Here is a 9,807-nt window from a genome sequence, read left to right as displayed (position 1 = left end):
TTAATTTTTGTAATAGCTTGAACCCAAATTTTCCAATGGAAACTTATCTATTTGGTTGGTTTACCATAGCTTAGCTTGGTAATCCTCATGAAACTAACTATGGATAACAATAAGCAATGGCTCACAAACTTCAAATAATAACCCATATACCAAGCCAAGGCAATTAGACGAGTTCTAATCTGTGTATATTACAAAGTACATTATTACAAACAAACTTCAATGTGATTCTTGCATCTTAATTATTTCCATACTTGTAATACTATACTTAAAACTTTTTTTTTTCACTTGTATATCCATCAATCATTTCATAATTATTTGGCTTTTTTTCCCCTTCTTTTTCACTACACCGTATTTTAAAGTTTAAAATATGAAAGCACCTTCATTTTAACTTCTTATTAAATTTTTACAACTTCTTTCATAATCACTTCCTATTATTTTTTCCCACCAACCATTGTAACCAATTAATTAAGACCTTTAAATGTACATTGTTTACATATAGCTCATCATGCATTACATAATCCAATATTCCAATACACGGTTTACATTATTTTAGTATATCTTTTTTAAAAACATGTATAGTACGTAATAACAACTTACCTCGTTAACCAATTGTATTATTGATTGTTTTGTAAATGAACAATAATGCATAAGAATAGTAATTAATCTAATAATGTGCAACTAACAATTCCAATTGAATAACACAACCATCACATAACTAAAAAACAAAAAATGCATCAAATAATTTGACAAAATATGCTTTAACATAGAAGACAAACAATAATAAAATGAGTTTAGTAGTACTTGAATTTTGTTTTATACTATATCTTGAAAATATATTTGGCAATATTATGTAATATATCCACCAAATTATTCCAGTACAATCAAATTAGATACGCGTTGGTGAATCACGTGGGCCCCACCTTCCTATAAGTTTGACCTTCTTTCTTGACTCTTTTACACGGTAAGAAAGGTCTCCTATCTTCACGTGATTATAATTATGGTATATAATTGGAGTATTGAATTAGGTGTATGTTTAATTCTGTTTTTGTTTGTGTTTCAGGATTGAAAGCTGTAATCTTTCCGGGTTGATTGTATCTGGGTATTTGAGATTTTTGGTAATTGTTATGAATTTTGTTGATTAATTGTTGGTTTGATAGTATTCTGGGCATTCCTTGATTTGGGTTGTTCTAATATTCATCATATTTCTGGGTTTTATTTATTGCAATTTGATCGGGTGAAGAGTTTGAGTTTTTATTGTTTGGGCATTTGGATTTGTTAATTTTATGGTAGGAGTAGCCGAGTAGTTTCTTTGATACCTAAGAGTATGAGCAATTGGGTAGAAGTGATTTTGGAGAATTAGGAAACTGATGGCCAGGTGTGGAAATGGGTATCTTTGAGTGTAGGACAAGGGAAAGTTCGCCGAAAAGACGAAAGATTTGCAAGAATTCAATGAAAACGGAAATTGATACATCTTCTAGGGTGCTTGGTTCGAAAGGTCTGATAAGGAAGCATGAGTTTGTGAGGATTATTATTCAGTGTTTGCTGTCATTGGGGTTTGCCAAGTCTGCTTCTTGTTTAGAGTCGGAATCTGGTATTTCGTGTAAATCGAAAGAGTTTGAAGTTATAGAGTCGGAGATTTTGAATTCTAAGTGGGATGAATGTATAAAGTTTCTTAATGGGATTAAGGAATTGAGTGATGAGACGCGATCTTCTGCCTTGTTTCTTGTAATTAGACAGTATATCATGGAATGTTTAAGTCATGGGGATGACTCAACAGCATTGGCTTTTCTACAAAAACGAGTTTCTGCCTTAAAATTGGGCACAGAAAAGGTTCATAACCTTGCTCTTGATATGCTTATTTATAAAGACACAAGTTTCATTGAGACGAATGGTGATGTTTATGAGTTGCGGAAAAAATTATTGGTTGAGTTGGAGAATTTGTTACCCCCTCCAATTACACTGCCTGAAAAAAGATTGGAGCATCTGGTTGAAACTACTGTTTCTTCCCAGATAGACTCTTGCTTGTACCACAATGTCTCAGGTGCAGTTTCCATCTACGAGGACCATTGCTGTGGTAGAGATCAAATACCAAACGAGACTCTCCAGGTGTGGCTCTAGCTGCTGTTTTGATTAGTTATTCTTACTCTGAAAAATTCAGATTATTTCTTAAGGTGAAAAATGAAAGATTTTTAAATTCTTTTTGTTTACTTTTCAAGCTTGAGCATAGCTGGTTGTATACTTGAAGGTATAATTTTTATTGTCGTGTGGCTATGTAATGCTTCTGAATTGGATTGGGCAATATAATGGAACTGTTATTAGGTGTATAGTGGATTAGTTTGCTCCTTGGACAATCAGTGCCTGAATGTCTCAGGCGTCTGGAAGTCATTTGTGTTTGTTTATTTGATAAAGGAATTGGGCATAAACAATTTTGAAGCTTATGAGCAACCTTTCACTTGTACGTAGTGGTCACCTTCATTTATGCTCAATTGTTCTTATCAATTAGCTGGATGACGAGCTGGTCCATAATCATTAAAAAGATCTTTTGATATTACTATGTGGCTCATTTTTGTGGTCTTACTTAAGACCTCCTAAAAATTTTTGTCCAATTGTTGGGCTGTTGTCAATCAAATGTATATAAACCTTTTGATCTGATAATACAGGGACATGTATGAGGTAAGAAAAAAGTTCAAAGTTGTTGTCTTAGGTAGACTTATAATCATCTCAGTTGATTCAATGCTAATATAGATGACCTTGACTAGTATGAGTGAAATTTATTTGTGTATGAGCTCTGATGAATAACAATTCTAGTCATACATCCATCTCACGCTGAGCTTGAGAAATCTCTTGAGCTCAGAGGCTTGATTTTGACCTAGCTCAAGGTTGATTATGAGATCAAGCTGCAAGCTAGGCTGAGCTAAATGATTTTGGACATGAGCAATCTAATAATCAACTATGTATACACAGTATACATCTCTTTTCTTGAATTTTAGTTTATATTCAGCTTTATGGATAAGGTGTGGCTTACCCTTTTTTTTTTTTTTTGTTATTGAGAAATGTTAAAAGGAAACAATACAACAAATACATGAGTTTCAACCCTTGCTTTTGACAGAATTTATGTATTTGAGTAGGGACAAGGAAGATGGAGGAAGAATCATGGGAGCTATAGAAGGTTCACTACTAGAATCCATTTATATGGGGTGTGAGAAAGTACAGTTAATCCTATAAATGAATGCCATAAACTTCCTTATATTTATTTATACATTTAATTTTTAATCAACTAACTTTTATATATATATATTTTTTTACTTAATTAGCTTCCTCTTTAGTCCAAAACAACAAGAAATTGCTGCTACGTACAAGATTTGTCAAAAGCTTCGTGATGTGGCCACATATCCTATTTTCACTGGCTGACTTTCTAGATTTTTCCTTTCCCATCTTTTGACCTCCCCCCTAGTGCCTTTGCTCCAGTAGTCGTCCCCAATCTTACATGCCATAAACATTTTTGCAATCCAATTGAATAAGACCCAAGTTCATAGCATTTCTAATCTAGATATGCAAGACTTTGACTCACTGTCTACCCCATAAGTTCTTTTTATATTTATATATTTATTTGCCTTTTTCATACAATCATACCAAAAGTTGTCTTTTTTGTAGCTTTTCATGCAACTGTATCTTCAATCTCAAGTTATCATTAATCCAATTCAAATAAATGTAACTAGATCATCCTAATTATTAGGGAAAAAAAACTGAAATCATTGCAAGATTTTATCCTTTTTTTTTTCCTTTTCTCCCTTCCATCAAGTGGGTTTGTTGATTCAATTTTAATGGCTAAAGAAGTAAAAACCAAATTAAAGAACCGAGAAGAACTTGGAAAGAGGCGGATGAGGTCACTAGAGAAAGGGATAACACAAATGATGTTGTGATTTGGGAGTAGTTAGGTTAAATTGGGAGTAAAAAGAAATGGGCGTTATGGGATGATTAATTAATTGGTTAAGTGGAAGCAGTCTCTCTTATTTTAGACTATAAAGGTAGTCGTGTCTTAAATTTAGTTATCAGCACTATTGAGTGTATAAAAGGTAGTTTTCTGCGGTTTTTGGCCTATTTTATTCCAGATCCTGTATGAGCACCACAATCCGTGAGGCATTGACATATTGTCCATGAGGTATGAAAGGGGGTATTTATATTCATCTATCGTTATATGGAGTTATACTCTCTCTCTCTCTCTCTCTCTCTCTCTCTCTCTCTCTCTCTCTCTACGTATTGATAGTTTCCAAGTCGGGGAATTTTGATAGTGCCTACTTCCCAATGGTCAAGTGGTGCATTTAATGTTGAGCTGCATATCTTGTTTGTGAGCTATATAATAGGCAATTAGTTAAAGCATTTTGTAAATTGACTATTGATTTTCTTTCTGTGTGATGTTCTAAATTGTTTTTTTGTGCAATATTACAATATATGATCAGTTACTACTTACTAGTTTTAGTTTATGCTTTTTTTTTTCTTTTAATAAAGATTTTGGTATTTCTTTAATTCTTTTGGACTAACAGTGATTCAGTGAACCTTTGTTGGAGTGTACTTAGTGAAGTAATATGGAGACTGGAGTCATTTATGAATGTCTGATTCCTCATATTGGTCGTTGATATTTTGATTGAACAAATTTTAGATGACTTTTGTATTAGATAATCTTTTTTTTTTTTCTTTTACCGATTAACATGTCAGATATAATATTCGTACTGTAGATACAGTGAGCATGTGGTAATATCATGATCTTGCTATTAGACGTGACATCATAAGGATAGACGTGACCTCTTTGATAATTCCATGCAGGCCCCATTTTCTTGTTAGTAAATTGGGAGGAAGAAGGGTTTTAAGTTATGACTGTCCGTCATAGCTGAAGTATACCTTTGATGGTTTGGCTCTCTCTTATGAAAAAACTTTAAATTCTACCCATGGATCCTCAAATGCTTTTCATTTATAACTATAAGTTAATTATTTTCAGTTTGAAGGTGGATGAAACCCTACCTTTCCTTTTTTAAGTTGTAAAAGAGAACATAAGAATGCTTTTATAGTCGTACATTTGAAATATGTTTTAAACAATTCTTTTGATTGTATGCATAATCATACAGCTTCAGATTGTTTACTTTTTATCTATATTTTATGAGACCTGGTATTGGTGTTCTTACTTGAAAAACTATTGCTGATTACTTGGTTATAATTATTTAAAGTGATGCTGTTGATTGTTCTTAGTTTGGTTATTCTCTGGGAAAGGCAAAGATAAAGTTTGACCATTACATATGGACCAAAATTCCGACCAATTGACCATTGTCAATATACAAAGTGCTCTTGCTGCCTTATCTTTGTCATAAATCATCAGTCACTGGTGCTTTTTGAATTTTCATTTGTTCTGCTGTGGAAGAGATCAATTAAAATACGTTTTTTAGAAACTGATTGTGTAACTGGTAAATATTTGAGCAAATGATCTTTATATTGAACTAGTGACAGTTATTTTGACAGAGAGGTCCAATGGCTTATTATTCTAGATGGTATGTTGTTTTGAATGCTAGTGGGAATAACTTAAGCTGATGCATATAAATTGCCAATTTCTGCCCCCTAATGAGATCAAAATTTGCCTATACCCTTTTTCTAGTATCTTTTATGACCATTGACCAAGTCTTGCTCTATTTTCTCTCGTTCATTGTCTCTTTATGCAATCCTTCAGGGGTCTTCTTTCTTTACTGTTTGATTCCCATTGTGTTACTTTTGCTTGTTTATTTTCTGAAGCTCTACTTCCTCTGTGTAGGTGGGTTATAGGAGTATATTATTTTTTATGCATGTCAATATGTGATGCTATTTTTTTGTATTGTTGACTTTGGACTTGATCATATTAATCGAGGGATGAATCCATATTCAATTTCAAGTTATAATTTTTGTTTAATGCACTTGCGCATGGTATCTAGTTTCTTTGTATATGATTGATGATAACCAGCTGAACTTCCTGTTGCATTGCTGTGAAATTGTTGCCAAATGCCGATGACAACTTGGTTTGTATAAAAGACACAGCTGAATTATTATTTACAGATTGTAGCTCTGGATTGAAATCTTGGAAACTGCTTGAATTGGATCTTTCTGGGTCATTAAATCTATTGTGAAATTACTATATAGGATAGATTTACGTCTTATCTGGAAATTATATTTCTGTAAGTCTGAACTTGTCTAGATACATTTGGTGCAGATTTAAGTACTGCTTTCTTCTAATATTATTACTTTTCCACCCACCTTATAAGGATGTATTTCTCAGTCTTTTTACCTGATTTATTCCGAATTGTTTCCGCTGACCAGAGTGACTACTACGAAAGTACGAATAGCTGTAAAAAAAAGATTGTAAACTCCGAGAGGTTGTCCTTGATTAATTGATGTGTTTGCTCTGTAGGAAAGCATTTGATGCTATACTATAATTAATGGGAGTCCATGTGCTATTCTATATGACATTAAAATAATTCAATAGGATAATAGAAGTTAAAACTTTCAATTAGGCTATTCTCTTAAATTTTTTCCTTGAAGGTCTTTAGGAATTTGACCTTTCTGCTTGGAAGAGGCCCAAAGGTATGGTAATTCATTTTCTGAGTTAACTTTATGTAAAATCTTATTAATTTTTTGAGCCGGGTAAAAGAAAGAATTTGTATCTCTCCAAGCTTCTGAATTTTCTTAAATAGATATCTTAATGAATCTGTTTTTCATCCTTAAATAAGTGAATTGGCAATATTGGCATTCCCTTACTGTTAAGCGTAAGAGCTGTTGACTTCCTTTTTCATGTTGAATCTAACCATTAGAAGTGCATGATGGAGTTAATGCTCTTAGTGGATCATTAACATAGAGACAAAGACATTGGTGATCATTAAACCCATGCTTGGCTTCTTTCTGACAAGTGCTGCCAGTCAGCTACTAGCTTTCTAAATCTATGACACGTGCGCATTAAGTGCCTTGTGTGACCCTACAAGCCTTTTCATATATGAAAAATATGGAAGTATAATCATCTATTGTTAGTTTATTATCACATAATTACTAACAAGCAGTGAATCTTTTAAAATGATTTTGCAGATTCTTACCGCCCACGAGAATGAAGTATGGTTTGTGCAATTTTCTTATAGTGGGGAGTACTTGGCTTCATCATCTAGGGACTGTACTGCTATTATATGGAAGGTATCTTGCTTTCATTTGTAACTTCATTACATCTAATATATGGTTAGATGGTAACTTGAAGTTCCATTTATTTTGATTTCTTTTCGTGCATAGATCTGAGACTTTCCAAGTGAATCCGATGACCAATTATCAGTTGATGCTAGGGCATGCCTCTTCTAACTATAAGTGGGAGGAAGATGCAATGCTGCCTCACCTGAAATGAAAAACTTTTCTTTTCTGCTTGTAAGGGATCTTTATTTTCTAAGTAGTTTATAGATGATTATCCAACTTTTGTAGGTGGTTGATGATGGTAAATTCACAGTAAAACATGCATTGCAGAGCCACCAAAAGGCAATATCTTTTGTAGCATGGAGCCCAGATGACACTATGTTACTTACATGTGGCAATGTAGAAGTTGTTAAGCTATGGGATGTAGAAACTGGTGTGTGTAAGCGCACATTTGGCGATCATGGTTTCATAGTAAGCTCATGTGCATGGTTTCCTGACTCGAAAAAGCTTGTGTGCGGAAGTTCTGATCCTGAAAAGGGAATCTGCATGTGGGACTGTGAGGGGAATGAGTTAAGGGCATGGCGAGGAGCGAGGATGCCCAAGGTGCTAGATCTTGCAGTAACCTCAGATGGAAACCATCTCATCACTGTTTTCTCGGACAAGGATATTCGGGTACTGAATGTGGTAACAAATGCTGAGCATGTGATATCAGAAGAGCATCCAATTACATCACTTTCAGTTTCAGCAGATGGCAAGTTTTTCATTGTTAACCTTAATAGTCAAGAGATCCATTTATGGGATGTAGAAGGAAAATGGAGGAAACCATTGAAATACACAGGTCACAAGCAAAACCAGTATGTGATAAGGTCCTGTTTTGGTGGTTTCAACAGTTCATTTATTGCCAGTGGTAGTGAGAATTCCGAGGTATTGCATTCTTTTCCTGGCCCTTAAGTTCCTTTTCCGTCTTCCTTACCCTATCTTTGAAGTAGGTGATATTACCCCTTTATGTTTTGTTTTTCTTGAATGGATTTTCTAGAATTTAGCAATTTATTAGGAAAATTGAACCCAAGATTAGTAATTGTTCGAGTTATATTAGTGGATAAAGGACATTATATAAGATTTGACCTAGTGTTACTCTATATGTCAATAGTTCGTGATTTGGACCAAAATTGTCATAGTAACCTCGGTAATTGGCTGTCAGGTAATAAATTTGAAGACACCGACAAGTATTGTGAAAATGCAAATACTTGGGGAAATAAAAGTATAGTTGTGTTCTAAAGATAATTTAGAAAGAAAAGGTTTTTGTGTTTATAAAATATAACTATACTGAAGGGTTGAACTTACTGAGCTTTTTAAAGAGGGTTTCCTTCTGAGTTTTCAAGGTTACTGAAACCGGAAACGTGTCCTTCGTGAGAACTTCCATACATCATATATCAGTAGAACAGCACATCCAGATTTTTCCTCCTTTTACTTTGTGCGCTCAACAGAGTTTGGGTTCTACTTGCCATGTAGAATGGTCTAATCCTAATTTTCCTTTCTGTGAAAGAACCAGACATGAAATCTTAGGTTTATTTTCTGATTTGCAGGTCTACATATGGAATCGCCGGGAGCCTGAACCAATTGCAATTTTATCTGGGCATTTAATGACTGTAAACAGTGTAAGCTGGAACCCTAAAAATCCTCATATGTTGGCTTCGGCAAGTGATGATCACACCGTTCGTGTATGGGGACCTGCCAAATCTAAAGCAGACAAAGCTTTGGTAAATGAAAGTTTTTGAATAAGAGATCCTGCAGCGGCATCCCTGCCCAATGTATATAACCACATGGTAGTTTTTACTTTCTTTCAATCGGATATTATTTCTATTCATTTGTGTACGTAGGAATTACCCTCAATTTTGCTGTTACTGTTTTGTATATATATTATTACAAGTCTTCCATCAGGGTTCCTGTTACACCCTAGCAGTTTTTGAAGGGAATGACAGTTAGAGACGATTCAGATTTGCTCGAGTCCTATTTGGTTTTCTATTGATAATATGAAGATATTGTTTAGACGTTTATGAATTTTTGAGTTTGTCTTCAATGTGTGTGCACAAGCTAATTCAAGCTGTATACCCTACTCTTGCTTCTGTACTCTTTTTGTTCAGTAGTTACTTTCTCAGGCTGTTTTTGTCTCCCTGACGCTTATGTTGTTCAGTGTCCATGTTCTGAATGTGAGTGTAAATAATCAAAGTTTTACAGACTATTTTGATGTGAATTAGGGTATTACAAAATAGTGAACTCGAAATGAAAACAAAAGAGGGAAAGTAAAATTTTAAATCTACGGCCTAAGAGCATTGCCATTAATGGGCATTTTTTTGGTTGCCCAATCTCTCTCTAACCACTTTCTCACTCCTCCTCCCCATGGGCATTTTCTTGGTCATTTTTTTTCTACACCAATAGTCAAAAATTATAATCCCCACCATTCTCTCTCCTATTTTTAACCCTATACCCCACCAATATTTATCTCTCCTACACATCATTAAATTTGTAACTTAGTATTTCTTAATTTTATTGTTAACAAAATTTTGTATTGATTAAATTATTTATGAGTACTATATTAATTATTTTTATTATTAATTTATG

The 9,807-nt window shown here is 33.9% G+C and overlaps 1 protein-coding gene across 1 annotated transcript; it reads left to right on the top strand.

Moving 5' to 3' along the window:
• Positions 1–646: 646 nt before the first annotated feature.
• Positions 647–9,315, top strand: LOC110728045 (WD repeat-containing protein 26-like). Its single transcript, XM_021907657.1, has 5 exons — positions 647–961; positions 1,061–2,106; positions 7,096–7,197; positions 7,474–8,109; positions 8,772–9,315. The coding sequence occupies exons 2-5, from the start codon at positions 1,384–1,386 to the stop codon at positions 8,961–8,963; spliced, it is 1,653 nt and encodes a 550-aa protein (XP_021763349.1). The 5' UTR covers positions 647–961; positions 1,061–1,383; the 3' UTR covers positions 8,964–9,315.
• The last annotated feature ends 492 nt before the right edge of the window (positions 9,316–9,807 follow it).

This window comes from Chenopodium quinoa, unplaced genomic scaffold (genome assembly GCF_001683475.1).
Source record: "Chenopodium quinoa cultivar QQ74 unplaced genomic scaffold, ASM168347v1, whole genome shotgun sequence".
Classification (NCBI taxonomy): Eukaryota; Viridiplantae; Streptophyta; class Magnoliopsida; order Caryophyllales; family Amaranthaceae; genus Chenopodium; species Chenopodium quinoa.
This window is presented reverse-complemented; position numbering and strand designations above follow the sequence as displayed.